Source organism: Chiloscyllium plagiosum, chromosome 32 (genome assembly GCF_004010195.1).
Source record: "Chiloscyllium plagiosum isolate BGI_BamShark_2017 chromosome 32, ASM401019v2, whole genome shotgun sequence".
NCBI classification, from domain to species: Eukaryota; Metazoa; Chordata; class Chondrichthyes; order Orectolobiformes; family Hemiscylliidae; genus Chiloscyllium; species Chiloscyllium plagiosum.
Genome location: NC_057741.1, coordinates 26,852,418 through 26,871,491, shown reverse-complemented (window position 1 = coordinate 26,871,491; position 19,074 = coordinate 26,852,418). Strand labels below are relative to the sequence as shown.

Genomic DNA, 19,074 nt, shown 5'->3' with positions numbered 1-19,074 from the left:
GGGTAGGGACTAAATCAAAATAGAGTTGGAGGGAGAAATGATGCACTCCACTCCCTGCGGCACCCACCTCGGTTCAGGACTTATAAAGGGCACCTGCCAGCTGACTAATTATAGAGCCACTTAAAAATTTAATTGCTCAATTCACTGGTATTTAGTGGCGGCTCATGTTGTAATGGACACTTGCAGCTGGTACTTCATTGTGATAGGGTCTTCTTGGGGTAGATTATTGCCACAAGCTTTTTTTTCTAACACTAGTCTGTAGGCCTTACTAGTATTAAGAGATGATGTATCAATCATTAATACAACTTCAGCAGAAGAGACTTGTATACTTGAGTAACAAGAAGTAATTTAACGCATAATAGTAAGATCACAGGTTATAAAATCTTATGACTGGTTAACTAACTACATTAATACTAACTAATAGGTATTATTATTCCCTATGAGATAGCATCCAGGTCTATAGCAAATAGCTGTAGACTGTAGAACTAATTAACTATTAACAATAAACTAGATTTGACGAGCTCATTCCAGAGACAATCATTTATACATTCTGAGTTAACCCCTTTAGGCCAACTGTATTATACAACAGCTCAGGGATCCTACCAAATTGGCATTCCCCGTGCCTGTTGAGGTCGGCCAGCAAACCAAGCCAGATCTGGCAGGCAGTCCTTCTTTTAAAGGCACAATGACTGATCATAGATCCAAGATAGGGCAGGGGGCTTTCTCAACTTGCTCACTCCCTCTCCCAAGGGACCCTGCAATGATCTCTGGTGAAGCCTCACTGTATTATTTGTGGCAGTAACTGCACCTGGTGGCACTGCTAGCAATGGAGAGGTGTGATTTCCATCCCTACGATCATACATCTGGGGAAGGCCTGACTCTGGCCAAGTAAACTCCTGAAAGTCATTTAATTTAGTTGGATCTTCCCCATCAACGTGATGTGGGTTTCCAGCAGTTCTCTTAGTGTGTGGGACCTGCATCAGAAACATTAAAATCAGTGCTACAATTCTCCAATCTTGACCAGGGACACCAAATAAATGGCTGATGTGGAAAGAAGAAGAAAGAAAAATCATAAATTTTGAACTGATTATTGGAGCAGAGAAAATGACCACTGCTCTGCATTAGGCTTGTCCGATAGCATAACAGCCATGTATTAAGACAAGGCAGAAGTATACTCGATTTATCCTTGGTATTATAATTTACAAAAATTCTCCATCAGCTGCCCCTTTTTATTTTAAATAATGATACTTGAAGGAAGTCTGAATTTATAGTGGGTTTTTAAAAATATCTTCTTGTGCTCCATATTGGGATACAAAGTCAGTAGTAGCCTCTATTCCACACTCTATTCATAATTTTTCATGTGAGCTTGAATAGTGAGCGTTACCCAATCAGCTGACTCTGGAGACTAGCATTACTGGACAAATTTTGTGCTATTGTAAAGTGCACTAACATGTATGTCTTGATTATTGCAGATATACTGTCCTCACAATTATAAGTCTTCTGGCATTCAGTGTCTTGATCCATATATGAAGAATAGATGAATCACTGGTTCAATGGAGAGTGCATGAGGTTCCACAAATGGATGAGGAGGATCCGTAAATATCCCCATCCTCAGTGTTGGAAAGAGCTCACCATATCGGTGCAAAAGGTAAGTCTGAAGCATTCGCAGCAATCTTCAGCCAGATTTGCCAAGTGGATGATCCATCTTGGCCTCCTCCAGTGGACCTCAGAAACCAGTCTTCAGCAGGTTGGAGGCACTAGATATTGCAAAGTCTATGGGCCCTGACAACATTCTGGCAATAGTACTGAAAACTCAAGAAATTGCTACTCCCCTAGCCGAGCTCTTCCAGTACAGTTATAGTACTGTCATCAACCTGACAATGTGGAAAGTTTCCCAGGTATGTCCTTTACACAAAAATAGGTCAAATCCAACCTAATCAATTACTGACCTATCATTTTACTCTTGATCACCAGCAAAGCATTGGAAGGTGTCATCAACAGTGCTAAAGCAGCACCAGCTCAGCAGTAACCTGCTCAGGGCCAGTCAGCTCCTTATCTCTTTACAATATGGGTTTAAACATGAACAAAATAGCTGAATTCCTGAAGTGAGGCAAGAATGACAGCCCTTGTCATCAAGACCGTGTTTGACAGAGTGTGGCATCAAGGAACCTTAGCAAAACTGGAATCGGGGGCAAACTCTCTGCTGGATGGAGTCATACCTGGCACATAGGAAGATGGTTCTGGTTGTTGGAAGTCAATCATCTTAACTGCAGAACATCTCAACAGGGGTTACTCAGGGTAGTGTTTTAGACCAAATATCTTCAGCTGCTTTATCAATGACCTTCCCTCCATCATAAGGTCAGAAGTGGGAATGTTCACTGATGACTGCACTATGCTCAGCATCAATTGTGACTCCTCAAATACTGAAGCAGTCCATGTTCAAATGCAACAAGATCTGGACAATATCTAGTCTTGAGCTGACAAGTAGCAAGTAACATTCGCACTGCTCAAATGTTAGTCAATGACTGTCTCCAATAAGAGACAATCTAACCACCTGCCCTTGACATTCAGTGGTGTCAGCATCACTGAATCTCCCTTTATCAACATCCTGAAGGTTACCATTGACCAGAAACTCAATTGGACTCACTACATAAACAAAGTGGCTACAAGGGAAGATCAGAGGCTAGGAATACTGCGACAAGTAACTCACCTCCTGATTTCACAAAGCTTATTCATAATCTACAAGTCACAAGTCAGGAGTGCGACCGAATACTCCTCACTTGCCTGGATGGTTAGAACTCCAACAACATCCAAGAAGTTTGAAACCATCCAGGACAAAACAGCCCATTTGACTGGCATCAAATCCAGAAGCATCCAATTCATCCACTACCAATACTCAGCAAATACTGCTGCTATTATCGACAAGGTGTGCTGCAGAAATTCACCAAAGATCCTTAGATAGCTTCAAAATGTACTACCACTTCCATCTAGAAGGACAAGGGCAACAGATACAAAAACAGAAATTGCTGGTAAAGCTCAGCAGGTCTGGCAGCATCTGTGAAGAGAAATCAGAGTTAACGTTTTAGGTCAAGTGACCCTTCCTCAGAACTGATTGTGAGTTCTGAGGAAGGGTCACTGGGCCCAAAATGTTAGCTCTGATTTCTCTCCACAGATGCTGCCAGACCTGCACAGCTTTTCCAGAATTTCTGGTTTGGTTTTTGATTTACAGCTTCCACAATTCTTTTGTTTTTTTATTAAGGGCCGCAGGTAACACCACGACCTGCAAGTTCTCCACCAAGCCACTCACCATCCTGAACTGGAAATATATTGCCATTCCTTCACTGTTGCTGGATCAATATCCTGGAATTTCCTCTCTAAGGGCATTGTAGTCTCCCTCAAATATGTGCATTGCAGTGGTTCAAGAAGGCAGCTTACCACCACCTTCTTAAGGGCAATTAAGGATGGACAATAAATGCTAGCCCAACCAGCATCACCCATATCCCATGAGTGAATAAAAACACAAGAAACAGAGTAATATTGTGTTTTAAAACCAGTTATATTGGACTCAAAACATTAACTCTGTTTTCTCTCGACAGACTGTGCTAGACCTGCCCAGTTTCTCCAGCACATTTCAATTTTACTTAGGATTTCCAACATCCAAACTTTCATGAAGGATTGTCACCTGAAATGCAGTATGTCCTTCTGAAACAAACAGTCTTTAAATTGTAAATGTGTAAAGTTAAAAGAATAATCAGCATTAAAAACTGCATTATCTAACATAGGAATTCCCACCTGTTTAAATTGCACTTTTTCTCTCAGTTGATTTGGCACTCACCTCCGAGCTGGAAGGTTAACACCAGCAGCAAGTGTCGATGTACAAGCAAGCAAGCAAAGTATTCCTGCAGTATATGCATCCTCTATAAGTTTTCGTTCATCATTTGTTAGTCCACTGTGATGGTATGCTAATCCATATGGCACAGTGTTACGTAAAATGGGACATATCATACCATTTCCAATGTTTTTCAATTCTTGAATAACAGCACACTTTTCTTTCTCCTTTATGGTTATGAATGATCTGGGGAAAACAGATTGTTGAAAAGATTAAACATAAATTTTTAAAGTACATTCTGAACACTATTTCAAGGTACCAATTCCACAATTGCACTTAAAAGATCTTTCTGTTTTGCTGCAGTACCTATATCTGGAGGTACAAAGACATTAAGGCACAGAAATGGGCACCGGACCATTTGGCCCAATTTTATCCTACACATGAATACTAAGGTCTAATAATATTTACCTGTCCTCTCCCCACATTCCATCATTGTCTTCTTCAGTTTAATCTTGAGTGTTGACATAGTTTCTGCCTGACTTAAATCTGTATTTATGGTTGGGGTTTGTTTGAAAAGTCACCGTCATTGCTGGAAATGGTCTGTCTATATTTATTTTCCCCAGCCTTTTATAGTTTTAAACAATGATAACCATCACTCAGATCAGATTAATGACTCAAAATCAATTTTGGTTATTTTTTACAATGACAGTTAATTAGATGCTAATTTGGTTCTGTACTTATGTGCAAATAATTATTAATGAGGAGACTGCTACAATTTTTGTTTTCCTGTTGACAGGTAAAGGATTAATGATTGTACTAAGAATATCAGAGTTACGAACAGAAGTAGTCCATTTGACCGTTTGAGTCTCCTTCATCACTTAATAAAATCATAGCTGGTCTGATTTTGGCCTTAACACCACTTTCTTTGTCTGCACTCCTTAAGTCTCAACTCTCTCTAAGCAACAAAGGGTCTGTTTCTGTGCTGTACATCTCTATGATTCTATGACTATAACATGTCAAGGGCAACTAGGGACAGGCACAAATACTGTATAGCCAGCGATACCCACATCCCACAAATCAATTTTTTAAAATTTAAATCTTTGTACACGATGTGATCGATTTCTTATGTCCATTTGAACATCTCTTTTCCGAATAACAGAACTTAAATTTCAGATCACCCAGACAGCCCTCCACCCTACCGCCTCCATTCTCAGTTCCACTGCTCTAACACCACCTTCCCCTCCAAAAACGCAATAAAGGCAGGGTCCCTCTTGTCCTCACCTACCACCCTATCAATCTCCACATCCAATGCATTATCGTTAAACACTTTCGCTAACTCCAACTAGACCTCACCACTAAGAATATCTTCTCCTCCCCACCCCTCTCCGCCTTCCGCAAGGACTGTTCCCTTCGCCAATCCTTGGTTTGCGCCTCTCTCCCCATCAACACCAACCCAACCATCAGGTACTTTCCCCTGCAACTAGAAAAGATGCAAAACCTGCTGGCACACCAACTCCCTCACCTCCATAAAGGGCCTCAAATAGTCCTTCCAGGTGAGACAAAGGTTGACCTGCCTCTCCTCCGGTTTAGTTTATTGTATCCGATGCTCCCAATGTGGTCTTCTCTACATCAGGGAGACCAAACGTAAACTCAGGGCATATTTCCCTGAGCATCTCAGCTGGGCCCGCGGGGCTTACCTGACCTCCTAGTCACCGCCCATTTTAATTCCACTTCCCACTCACTTTTGGACATGACCATCCTTGGCCTCTTCCATTGCCACAATGAATCAAACCGCAAATTTGGGGAACATCTCACCTTCTGCATGGGCAGCCTACAGCAAAGAGGACTCAACATTGAGATCTGCAATATCAAATAACTTTGCTTCCCATCACCGACTCCCTTCCCAGCCTCTCCCTCTCTCTTCCATCCTTTCATTGTACATTCTTTCTCGCTACAAATCAGATTCCTTCCTCCCATCGATCAACCAGGCTGTACCCTTAACCTGTGTTCACCTATCCCCACCTCACCACCCTGCGCTCCCCCCCTCCACAGCTCCCCTTACACCCACCCTCAGTCCTGAAGAAGGATTACCCTCGAAACATTGACTTTTCCTCCTCTTGATGCTGCCTGGCTTTCTGTGCTGTTCGAGCCTCCTGCTTGTCTACCTTGGAATCCAGCAGCTGCAGTTTTTTTGGCTCTAATTACATTTCAGGTAGGCTCAACAAACAGGAGAGTATCTGGCTGAAGGCAGAATCAGACTTCTCATCTCAGATTGTTAGCTGCAGTTCTAAACATCAATCCACCAATATCACCAACAAGAATTTCTGAACTCGGGTTTCAGGAATATTTCTTCCTTGAACAAAGTTAACTTGGGGCTTCTGCTACCAATGCCAACAATAGCACTTCAAATGAGGTTCAAAATAGGTTTACAGTTCTTCAAAAAGTCATTGCAACTTTTGACTAATTTTAAAAACCTAACAAAGTGTATTTTTTAAAAAAATTGCTTGAACTTGTAATTAAAAGTACAACATACCGAATTAATAAAATTACTGTTCCGTACAAAGATGCTGAAAAGATAGCATTTTCTTTGCTTTTATACTAGAAATTGAGCTGAATTATTGACATAAATGTTGCGACCAACAGAATAGGTCAGCAGTTAAGTATTCTGTGTTAATTGTTTAACCACTTGACTCCTCAAAGCCTCTTGCTCTATCACCTGCCAGGACTGCGTTAGACTAACTTCCATTGCTGTGAAACTGTACAGCTGCTGGAATGCTTAAGAAACTTGACACCATGCAGGACAAAGCATCATCAGCAGTCCAATCGTCATCTTACAAATCCACTCACCCGTTAAATGGCATCTTGCAGTTTCATTGGAAAGTATCTATTGAATGTACAGCAGCAAGCCATCAAGGACTTTGACAGCACTTGTCAAACCTACAACCTTTAACATTTACAAAGACAAGGGCAGTAGGTGCATGAAAATGCTATCAACTAAAGTTCCTCTTTAAGTCATACCAATTTGGCTGAGTCATACATTTCAATTTCTTCTTCATTGCTGGGTTAAAATACTGGGACTCCCTACCTAATGGCATTCAGCATACTGATTGCAGTGGTTCAAGAGGAAGGTTTATCATCATCCTCTGAAAGGCAATTAGATTTACGCATCAAATGTTGATCTTGCCAGTAGCTTCTTTCATATCTCGAGAATGAATAAAAATAGTATGAAATAAATCCTTCAGTAACAGACATAAATGTGAACCTGGGTTAGAAAACAAAATTGAATTAGTTCATGGAGAAAGTGAGGACGGTAGATGCTGGAAGTCAGTGTCAATAAAATGTGGAGTTGGAAAGGCTGTGCTTTTCCAGCTCCACATTTTATTGATTCTGAACTTATTCATTTTGGCCAGAATGGATCACTGATCCAAAAAGACATAATTCCTTTGTAAGATTAACATTTTGATTTTATATTACATTATTTGAAAAGTTTACATGTGAAATTTATATGAAGTAATTACATACATACTTGTTTAAATACTTGCAGAGCATCTTGCTCACATTTTCACAATTCTTTTTGGTGGGACAGAACACAAGACAGGAATAATTCGGAATAACTTCAGTCACCAGTGCAATTAAGTGATCTGGATCAATCTTCTCCATATTACTTGAATACTATGAGAAAAATAAATCAAAACTAAACTGTCATCTTGTCCCCAAAATGTCACTTAATCCTTCTACTTGCTTACATTTCTATAAATATTGTAATTTCTAATGCTTATTTGCCCTATTTCCATGAGTACATTAGTATAAAAGTTGATAATCTGCATAAATATATTTGTATATGAATAATGTGTATCATCTTACATTCACAGAACATAACAGGCACACATTTACTTATGCATCTGCCTATCTTCAACGGGGTGTAAAGAGCACTTAATCATGTATATTCAAATCTTAATGATAAGCAATGCAATGAAAGATTAACTCGCAAATCAGAAATATATATAGTTACAGAATACTCTTATAGCCCCAATAGCATTGGCTGGTACCAAGGGCCAAGTCAAAAGCTGCTTCCTATGAAATATGTACTTCCAAAGTGTCACCAGATTGATTTCTTAGGTTAGGGATGATATATCAGAAATTTAAGGGAAGAAACAAAACTAAATTCTAAAAGGAAGGCAATGGGCTTCTATTTACACTGTAGTATAACTACTGAAACAAATTTGCTTTAGAACTGTAACTAAGCCTGGACCTTTCCTTCTGAATGATGAATCATTTAACATTGTACTGAACCTTGTAACTTAATATGCGAGAAAACGTGAAATAGTCTTCTGATTTGTTGTCCACCTCGTAAATTTTATCACAAATTTTGACGTACTCTTTTAGTTGAACCTAGAAAAGATAATTTTATTTAAGTTGAAGAATACAAAAATAAAAGTGTTTGTACAAATGTACTTACATCACTTATGTTTTAAAACCACTAACAATCAAGAGAGAGATAGTAGCAATATGACAAGAAAATTTTCACGATTGTAGGCATCAAGTGTCATTATCAACAGTCTCAGGTCAGACATAACACAGACAAATGATGTATGTAATGAGACATCTTATAAGCACATTGTGCTCACAATGTCCTTCATGTTTGATCTCAGATCTCTGCCATATCAGTGTAACAATTTTTCTAATCTCACTTGTCTAACAGGAGTTGTTCTTGCTTGCCCACCCTTGGAGTTGGACTGCAAATACCCAAACTAATTTCACAAAGAGTCCTTCCAGAGCAGCAAAGGAAATTTTCAACTCTAAAGACTCAAATGTATATCAGCGCCCTGTATCGAAGTTTAACCTTTTGATGATAACATTGTCAAACATAAACCGAATAAAACAACTTAGCACCAACTGTAACAACACTTTTCATTTTTTTTGTGAATTAGGGCGATATATCTTCCATTACCTTTGCCCCAACCATATTACAGGAACATTAAAAAAAGGTCAATTTATAATTAAGATTATTAAAATCTGATTATGCCTATTACCAACACATTTACCCGAATCTACTATTGGTTAGTGGGGAAGTAAAAACCTATTGCTACTTAATCTTTGTTGTTTTAAAACCTCTGAACTCTGCTATTTTATGTAGTGGAGATCAAGTCTCAACATGTGTGTTTCTCATCCTTGATCATATTGTGTGCACTGGATGCTGTCTGTGCCATGAAATACAACATGTGCGTGACAAGGTCACAAATATGATGCAATGACATCCTGAAATATGCATTTTATCAGGAAAATAAATGGCTTAAAATGGTCTACTCAGTAGCAAATTTTAATTTCCAGATGAAACTGAGAAACAGCAGCATCAAATCCACCAGACCTCTAGGTAGATGAAGATGAGAAGCTGCAAGTAGGGATGATGTAGAGGTCCTCCGATAAAAGGTTGTAATGTAAACTATTTGAATATTTTCAAGGCCCCAATAAGTAAATCATTACATCAATATAACAATAACAATCCTGAATATAGTCATGCTTGCTACTTATGTAAATATTCTTCTATCTTTTAATTTCTGTTCACAGCATGGCATATTCATTTCTGCTTTGTTTTATTATAATTTAGTGACGATGCTCTGCAAATTTGCCTTTTTGCTAGGGCAATTGCGTAAGCTTCTCCATGATTTTCACCTGCTTGATCCTTAATATGAACCTGAAAATGGATTATTAGATCAGGAAAAAACAAATTATTTTAATGATCTTTGGCTTTACTTTATATACATTGTAATTTGATTTTTATTTGACTTAGGTACTTGTGGCAACAATAAGTAAGTACAGTGAAAAGTTTTGTTTCGCATGCAGTACAGGCAGATAGAGTCATAGAGTCATAGAGATGTACTTGTCTATTTATCCTACCTATGCCCCTCATAATTTTGTAAACCTCTATAAGGTCACCCCTCAGCCTCCGACACTCCAGGGAAAACAGCCCCAGCCTGTTCAGCCTCTCCCTATAGCTCAAATCCTCCAACCCTGGCAACATCCTTGTAAATATTTTCTGAACCCTTTCAAGTTTCACAACATCTTTCCAATAGGAAGGAGACCAGAATTGCACGCAAAATTCCAAGTGGTCTAACCAATGTCCTGTACAGTCGCAACATGACCTCCCAATTCCTCTACTCAATACTCTGACCAAACGCCTTCTTCACTATCCTATCTACCTGCGACTTCACTTTCAAGGAGCTATGAACCTGCACTCCAAGGCCTCTTTGCTCGGCAACACTTCCTAGACTTTACCATTAAGTGTATATGTCCTGCTAAGATTTGCTTTCCCGAAATGCAGCACCTCTGAATTAAACTCCATTTGCCACTTCTCAGCCAATTGGCCCATCTGGTCAAGATCCTGTTGTAATCTGAGGAGCTGTCCACTACACCTCCAATTTTGGTGTCATCTGCAAACATACTTACTGTACCTTCATGCATCCAAATCATTTATGTAAATGACAAAAAGTAGAGGACCCAGCACTGATACTTGTGGCACTCCACTGGTCACAAGCCTCAAGTCTGAAAAACAGCCCTCCATCATCACCCTCTGTCTTCTACCTTTGAGCCAGTTCTGTATCCAAATGGCTAGTTCTCCCTGTATTCCGTGAGATCTAACCTTGTTCATCAGTCTTCCATGGGGAACCTTGTTGAACGCCTTATTGAAGTCCATATAGACCACATTTATCACTCTTCCCTCATCAATCCTCTTTGTTACTTCTTCAAAAAACTCAATCAAGTTTGTGAGACATGATTTCCCACGCACAAAGTCATGTTGACTATCCATAATCAGTCCTGGCCTTTCCAAATAAATGTACATCCTGTCCCTCAGGATTCCCTCCAACAACTTGCCAACCACTGAGGTCAGGCTCACCGGTCCATTGTTCCCTGGCTTGTCTATACCGCCCTTCTTAAACAGTGGCACCACGTTTGCCAAGCTCCAGTCTCCTGGCACCTCACCTGTGACTATCTCAGCAAGATAAAACATTCAAGGACATACAGATCATAGGTAATTGAATAGAGTGAGGCATACAAAGTTACAGCTGCACAGGAGGTGGATAAAAGCAAGATCATTCACTGACATGTTCATCTCCTAATTTTTCCTTTTTTTCTACTGGGCATTACCTACAAAGAAGCAGGTTTTAAATTTTTATTTAATGTGCTTTAGAAGCACAAGGCCATAAAGAGGCAAATAGAATAACTTTCTGTGAAGTCCTTTTGGAAGTAAAGTCAACAAACCACTCCACCAAATAGTTGTCATCTCAAAGTAACCTGAAAGCACATATGATAGTTAAATATTAACTGTTTTCAGACATATAGAAAAAAATTGAGATGAGCGGAACAGAATTGCAATTATGCAGACCAGCAATAGATTGTTTGTCCATATAATATTTAAATATAGATATGATTTTTATTTCTTTTTATCTTACTTACAGGTCGAAAGTTACTGGCGAAATGTTCTGCCTTCAAAAAGTGCTGCAAATCACTCACATTATTCAGGGTTGCACTCATTCCAATGATTTGCGATGTTTCTAGAAATATAGGCAGAAAATATTGAACTTAATGAAATATTACTGGCAATGGTCGAGTTTGGAACTGGACTGGTGAGTTTTTATTGTCAGATTTGGTACATGCGCAAGCCCGAACTCGTTATAAATGGTTAAGACTAGACAGTCACTTTGGGTATATAATATGAATCTGTCTGCAGATATACGTCATTGGTCTGGATCAGAAAGATTTGTTTTATCCACAAAAAAATAAAAGAGTCTTCTGTACCAGAATCTATATCAATATGTATGGAAGAGCAAGGAGGGGGTGGGTGGGGGTTCTAACATTGAATCCAAGGGAACTCCACTATATTTATTTCTGTAGTCCAATGTAATCATTCAACACTTCTGTTTCCTGTCACTCAGCAAAGTTCGATATATTCTTTTTATTCCAGGAGCCCTAGTTTTGCTCAGAAGCCTGTTGTGTGGCACTCCATCAAATGTCATTTGGAAGAAAAATAATCATCTGCTCTTTAATGACTGTTTCACCGAAGCATTTTCTTAAAATTAGAAATGCATAATTAATCTATGACAATTACATAACACCTTAAGTTCAAGGATTCTTCATGGTCTAACCATAATACAATATCTACTATGAGCTAGTTCAAAAATTTCAGATTACTTGAGCTTGGAACCAAAACTTTGGTATAAGCAATTAAAACAGATCAGGAGGAAGAAACTACATAAATGAAGAATGCCCAATGTGCATAAGATCGAACCCAATGAATTGCCTGCCCACAAGGAATTGATAGAAGTTTGACTATTTTGCATTACCTAAAATAATTTCTCCTCATCCCATTAGGCTATAAAGTGGATTGAGGCACAATAATGAAGTCATCCATCCATCAGCACTAGTTAGGGAAGTGGTGTTGGTCAATGGTGATCATTAGTGGTGTCAGGGGGTGAGGTGTGCTCCCCTAGTGTTATGGTGGGAGTATTTTAAAACAAATTAAATTTGTAGATGAGTTTCTTAGGTGATGCGTGACTGTAGTATAAAATAGCAGGATGAGAATGCTCCCTCTAACTACACAAGTTCTCATTTTATTGCAGGCTATCTGGAGAGAGAAAATTAGAAGCAATATTCTCTTATGTCTCTCAGTAACTTTTATTAATCTTGGATAGATCATTTGATCTTATCAACCTTTGGTCAAATTAAGAAATTGTATTGTCTGTGACAGAAAGTTAAATGCCATCATTCAAGAGTATAATTAACATCCAAAAGGCAAAATGTAGAGAGCTGTCATGCACTCAAAGAGATAGGAATGAAATCAAAACAACATAAAATGCTATGAAATGCAAACACTGATCGTACTTACTGTTTGTGTAGAGAATTTTAGACAATGTCATTTCTAGTACGGCTCCACGACTTCCTTCACCAAGCATGTGCAGCTACATTCAAACAGAAGATGCATTTAAATCACATTATTATGATGGGAATGTGACCCCAAGAATTCAGGAATGAGGATAATTAGGCATCATATAAAGTAACAAAAGCACAGCTTAATGCGTTTATTGTGAGAACATTTGGTCAGCGAGACAGGTAGTGGATGATCCAGGGAGTTCAGGTTCTTGCAGGAAATTACGAGCTGCTGACTGCCAGAAAAAATCAAAGGTCTTACTGCTTTATTGTAACATGACAGAATGGAACAGACTCATCGTCAACTGAACTTGTTCAGTCCATCTTGTTCAGATGCTCGTACAACAACTGAATACTGTCATCATCAGTGAAATAGATACAACATACATTAGGATTGATGATCTTGTGATGAGCAGAGATTTTGAAATTCTATGGGGTAGCATGGAATCATGAGCATTTGTTAATAATCCTGAGCATTTAAAAATCAATAGTTAGTAAATGCTTGGCAAAATGAGTCAATGTAGGTTTTTAGAATTGTTACAATGAGCAAATAGGACATAGTAGAAGACAGGATGGAAATTAATTGAAATGGCAAAACTAATTCTAAGAGATTCAGGGCAGAGAAAAAAGAGACCTTCATACAGAGAATCAGGATGTGCAAGTTGATCTAGGTTCAGCAGTTGAGACAGAAACTGTGCCATGACTGGATAGATGAATAAAGAAAAGTGAATTAAGGAGTATATGAAGTGGGCAGTTGCGATTTGGATTATTTGTTAATGTGGAAGGGGACAGAATAGTTTGACCAAATGATTGACTTCCATGTTAGAACTTCTATGGGATTAATTTCCTCAGGGTTTCTCACAGGCAATAACACTACCTCTGCTTAATTAACAGGATTTCCAACAAAGTTCCTGAGTTAATGCAATTCAGTACGAAAGTCCTGAGAAAATTCATTGCTTGTGTATTTTGTGTCATTGAATATGTTGCAGCACCACCATGAGTTAGCGGATGTAATCACAGTGTGACAAATATACCTTGCAGTTTTTATTATAAGTTAGAACATTAAAAGTAAACCGGAAGTGCACATGGTTGAGGATTCTTAAAATATGAAACTATACAGTACAGCTGTAACGTTTAAAGGTGGAACTAATTCAAAAATTGGAATATCACCTTGTCTTGTGGAAGGATTGTAAATTTTTTGAAGTGAGAAAGAAGTCTCAATTGCCTTTCAATCCCTGATGAGACCATACTTTTATCATTCTAAATTTAATCCTTTACCCAACTTGGTCTCAAAGGTGTTTTACATTCCAAATCAATCAAAAATGTGGAAAAAAAAGACAGTGATGAATGCTGGACCAAGACACTGTTCTATCTTGCACATGGAAAAATTGAACTGCAATACTGTTTCTAAAAGCTCCCTTTGTCTGTACTCGGAGGCCAGAGTTTAAATGTAAACAAGGTTCTGCATGCTTCCCAAAGAGAAGTTCATTTCCTCCTACCTCCCTCTGCACTTCCCATAGCCCCCATCTTCTGCATCAACCATATGCCAAGAGCTTGCCTGGAGAGCTTTGCATAAGTGACTGGTAAAAAACTTTTTAATTACCCCTCTCCATTTTGAAGTGGGCTGCTTAACTCTGTTTTCTGTTCACTATGCCGTATAGTTAAAGTTGGGAGTCAGTTAGTGGGGTTTTGAATTTGCCTTTTTCATTCACTTCATGGTACCTTATATTACTGTTTTAACATGCTAGCTTTCTACAACCTTTTTTAAATTCAATCGACAAAATTTGTTAATAGGATAAATCAATATAGCAAAAATCAGAAAGCTTACCTCATCTACTACAATAAGTCCTAAACTAGTAATTCTCTCCGTTTCTATTAAGGCATTGACCAAACTATGTGCCTTCTCAATGGTGGCAATGTACAGAGATTTCTTCTGTCTACGCTTGATTGGAGGGAATTTGCCTTTACTTCCGGCATATTCTTCCACCGAGAAATTAAATTCTATTCCAAAAGCTGAAAGACCTCGCACCTAAAGGTGACAAACAAAAGGAAAGCATTATTGTTTTAAAGTTAGTTTATTAATTACAATAAACCTTTCCCAAACTGTGTCTCATCCATGTTATTCTATTAAAGTTATTTTACAGGACCGAATAAGATTAGTAAATTTTAGTCCATAGTCAACATCAGAGTATTACTTAAATTGATAAAAACTACAGAAAGGGACTTGGGGTTGCTTGTGCATGAAACTCAGAAAGCTTGCATACGGGTGCAGCAGGAAATCAGGAAAAATAATGGAATGTTGGCTCTTATTTCAAGAAGGTTGGAGTACAAGAGTAGGAAGTCTCAATTCAATTGTAAAATCATAGAATGGAAACAGGCCATTTTGGCCCAACAAGTCCACACCGACGTTCTGAACAGTATCCCACCCAGACCCATTATCCTACTACTCTACAGTTCTCCTGACTAATGCACCCAATAACCTACATATCCCTACTATGGGCAATTTCCCATGGCCAATCCACCTAATCTGCACAGCTTTGGACTGTGGGAGGAAACAGGAGCACTCCGATAAAACCCATACAGACACAGGGAGAATGTACATACTCCACACAGACAGTCGCCCAAGGCTAGAATTGAAGCTAGGTCCCTGGTGCTGTGAGGCAACAGTGCTAACCACTGAACCATCGTGCTGCCCACAGTGCTGGTGAGGCCACATCTGGAGCACTGGTCCACTTATTTAAGAAAAGGTATCATTTTAATTGGAGAGTGTCAGAGAAGGTTCACGAGGAGGATCTGGTATAGAGGGATTGTCTTTTGAGTAAAGGCTAAACAGGTTGGGACTCTACTCACTGGGCATAGTCTCAGAATAAAGGAGAGCCAATATAACATTGGGATGAGAGAAATTATTCTCTCAGAGGGTTGAGAGTCTTTGGAACTTCTTGCCACAGAATCACATGGATGCAGAGTCCTTGTGTGTATTTAAGGCTGAGATAGATAGATTCTTGATCAGTAGGACGACCAAGGGTTGCAGGAAAGTGGACTTTGAACAATGTTGGTTGGATCTTATTGAATGGCGGAGCAAATTCAAGGGGCTGAATAGCCTACTCCTGTTCGTATTTCTTATGGTTTCTTCAGTGAGCCTGAATTACTTAGGGGATTATGGTGTGCTTAACCTGTCAAGGTTAGGATTTGAACTGAAGTCTTGGCTTAATAGATCAATACAACAAAGATCCTGTATCCTACTCAACCATCAGTATTCCACTTTTGGTTACTGTATCCCTTCTGCACTATATGGAGGACACAAAACATGAAGAAGAATATAAACACGTCTTCATATTTGACCAAGATAATGTATTATAGTCAGACTACAGATTACACATTCGTTTACTCTGATGTTGAACTGCTATGTTTACATTATTAAGAATGGATTTTGGTTCTAACATAATATTCAGGATCATATAAGCAACCTAACTCCTAAGTACGCTAAAACCAAGAGTTCCAAGATCAATGCTGGAGCTACTCAAAGTATAAGAGCATCTCAACACAAGGCCACGATCATCTACGAGACGATTAAATTCCATTCTACACTAAAATGTAACCACTTGGATTATAATTATCAGATAATCTGGTTTTATTACATTGATTGATAGATAAATGCTGGCCAGGATGCGGTGGATAAATGTCTTACTTCTCTGCAAAGTAGTGCCATCGTAGCTTTTACATTTATCTTCCAGAACAGACAGGACCTTGGTTTAACACCTAATCCAGAAAATATCACCTCTGACAGTGCAGCATCCTTCAGTCTTAATAAATTCCTCCTAAATCCAGTTGACTGAAAATTGCAATCATCTCAAAATTGGACATTTTTCTCCTAGCCTATAAATATGGCAAATGGAGAAAAAAAGTAATAATTGCAAAATCTTTGAAAAACCATGTGGTTACATGTCACATCCTTGAAATCATTGTAACCACTAGATGGTATTTTGGCAGCTGCATGCTGAAGCTTGGATATTAAAACCTGGTACCTCACTGAGAATGTCCTGTCGGTCAATACAGGTGGACAAGCGAGCTTTGCAACCCAAGAAAACAAAAGATAGAATAAGCTCTAGCCAGTTCAGAAACTTGACATTAAAATATTTACTTTTATCACCTGCCTGCTCCCATCTGATCTGGTGGATAATCCAAATCCATTAAAATCCAAAATTTGGCACAATCTCAGTGCTAGGGTGCCTTTTTTTTAGACATCTGATCTGCACTGAACTGGAGCATCAGCCAAGAAGTATGTGTTCAAGTCACTGGAGTGGAACTTAAACCTCCAACCTCTAACTCAGAGATGTGAGTGCAAACAACTCAGCCACCATTGCCAAAAAAAAGAGGGTTGAAAGAACTTATTGATTAACACAGAGCATTCTGTAGATGGTACAATTGCTACCGCTGTGATGGCAGCAGTGGTGAAGGGAATGAAAGATGAAGGTGGTGGATGGGTACCAATACTTTGTTCCGGATGGTGCTGAATTTCTTGAGTGCTGATGGAAATGCACCATCGAGGCATGTGAACAGTATTCTATCACACCTTACATTGTGCCTTGTCAATCGTGGATGGACTTTGGGGAGACAGGAAATGAGCTAATCATCCCAGAATTCCCACCTCTGAGCCGCTCCAGCAGTTACAGTATTTATTGACCATTTTCTGTTGACACTGATGCATGCACACCATTGGACACTTTAAATCATGCATGTGCTTATTTTGGGGGCCACAGCCGGGCTTGTGGTAGGGGGTTGAGAAATTAGGATTAGACAGATTGGGGATGGAGCTGAAGAAAGAAGGATAGGGAGGACTCAGGAACGAGGGGTGGGGGCAATCAGGATCCCAGAGGTATTGGTGGATGGGGACGGGGTAACACAGAAGGAAGAGAGTGTCCCAGCTCCTCAAGCCTCCCTGCGCCTCCCTTCCGGATCCTAGGCTCTCCTTGTCACACTCCCACCCACCCCCTCAGATTCTGGGCCTTCTTACCTTCTCACTCTGGGTGCTTCCCCATTCTGCGTCTATCATCACTCTCTCCAGCACTGAAGTCCAGTTTAAAATCAACCACATAAAAATCGATGTGATGCTGTCAGTGCTTGGAATCTTGTGTTTCCCAATAAGCACACATGAACAGTTGCCTGTGATTGCCGGTATAAGGAAAAACTGCTGTATTTCTATGACTGCTTCAGTTCAATTTCTAGTCAATGCTATCCTAGACTGATAGTTGTGGAGAACAAGTCTTGCTGCTGTACATACAGGTAATTCTCCTATAACCGTGTAGGTGCATTTCAGTGAAACCTAGCCTATTGGAAAATCGCTTAATATAAAGAATGGGGCTTATGGTAATGTCACTGAACAAGAAGAATGATTGTTCAATTCTCTATTTTGGAGAACTTGCAGTAGAATATTCTTATAGAAAGCTACAAATACAAAATTGTGGAATGATTGACTAAGGCAGTTGTCTTATGCAACAAGTCACAAACTGAAAAAATTCAGAACCACTAATTGCTAAATAATTCCTCTGTATTGTTTAAGAGTGCAGCACTAACTTAAAGAAATGCATCATAGTTTAACTACAGTTTTTCTCACCTTTTCCTGGACAATAGCCACATATGGCAAAATGAACAGAGCATCATTCTTCCTACACAGTAGTTCCTGCATAATCAAAATCTCAGCAACAAGTGTCTTTCCACCACTTGTTGGTAGGGAGTAGATTAGATTTTTTCTTGACTGCACAGATTCTAATGTCAAGCAAGTATGTTGCCACTCTGTGAAATTTAACAAAAAGATCATTATATGTTTCACTATTATTCACTTTGAAATTTCATGAATAATACCATCTAAGGCAGGGCTATGAGCAAGTTAAAGCCAAATAGCAAGTTTTTTGTTGACTTGCTGCTGTCTTGCTGCTGTACATACAGGTAATTCTCCTATAACCGTGTAGGTGCGTTTCAGTGAAACCTCGCCTATTGGAAAATCGCTTAATATAAAGAATGGGGCCTATGGGAAAAATGGGGTTGGGGCAGACCAGCAAATAATTAGCTCTCGTGATCGCTCAAAAATCACACAAAACTCAAACGCAAAGTATAGCACAGTCTGAATGAAGGCTGAAATCATATTTATTAACAAAACAAAGTAAATTTAATACTGTACCTCTCAAAAAAAGCTGCTCTGTCAGCAGCTGACATCATGCATGCACAGAACGGTACAAAGACCGGCTGTGACGTCTCGCAAGTGCAGAATGCGCAGACTTCTGCCTGGACATCAGCACAAGCACAGAACGCACAGAGACTTC

General features: G+C 39.2%; 1 protein-coding gene and 1 long non-coding RNA gene across 6 annotated transcripts in view; one reads left to right on the top strand and one right to left on the bottom strand.

Moving 5' to 3' along the window:
- Window positions 1-19,074, bottom strand: part of helq (helicase, POLQ like) — a 53,386-nt gene that overhangs the window by 27,443 nt on the left and 6,869 nt on the right. For 4 of the 5 annotated variants that reach the window (XM_043674289.1, XM_043674291.1, XM_043674292.1 and 1 more), the window contains 7 exons: window positions 18,369-18,547; window positions 14,583-14,783; window positions 12,714-12,786; window positions 11,285-11,382; window positions 8,123-8,221; window positions 7,356-7,501; window positions 3,836-4,075 (listed from right to left, as the gene is read on the bottom strand). In XM_043674289.1, the coding sequence (XP_043530224.1) occupies window positions 3,836-4,075; window positions 7,356-7,501; window positions 8,123-8,221; window positions 11,285-11,382; window positions 12,714-12,786; window positions 14,583-14,783; window positions 18,369-18,547 (1,036 nt within the window). Of the gene's footprint in view, window positions 1-3,835; window positions 4,076-7,355; window positions 7,502-8,122; window positions 8,222-11,284; window positions 11,383-12,713; window positions 12,787-14,582; window positions 14,784-16,442; window positions 16,470-18,368; window positions 18,548-19,074 lie in introns of those variants that run through there. The other variant, XM_043674293.1, reaches the window with a different exon arrangement.
- LOC122539451 lies at window positions 1,477-11,366 on the top strand. The gene is made up of 3 exons (XR_006309087.1): window positions 1,477-1,648; window positions 8,532-9,259; window positions 11,287-11,366. It is a non-coding gene; the product is annotated as an uncharacterized LOC122539451 (long non-coding RNA).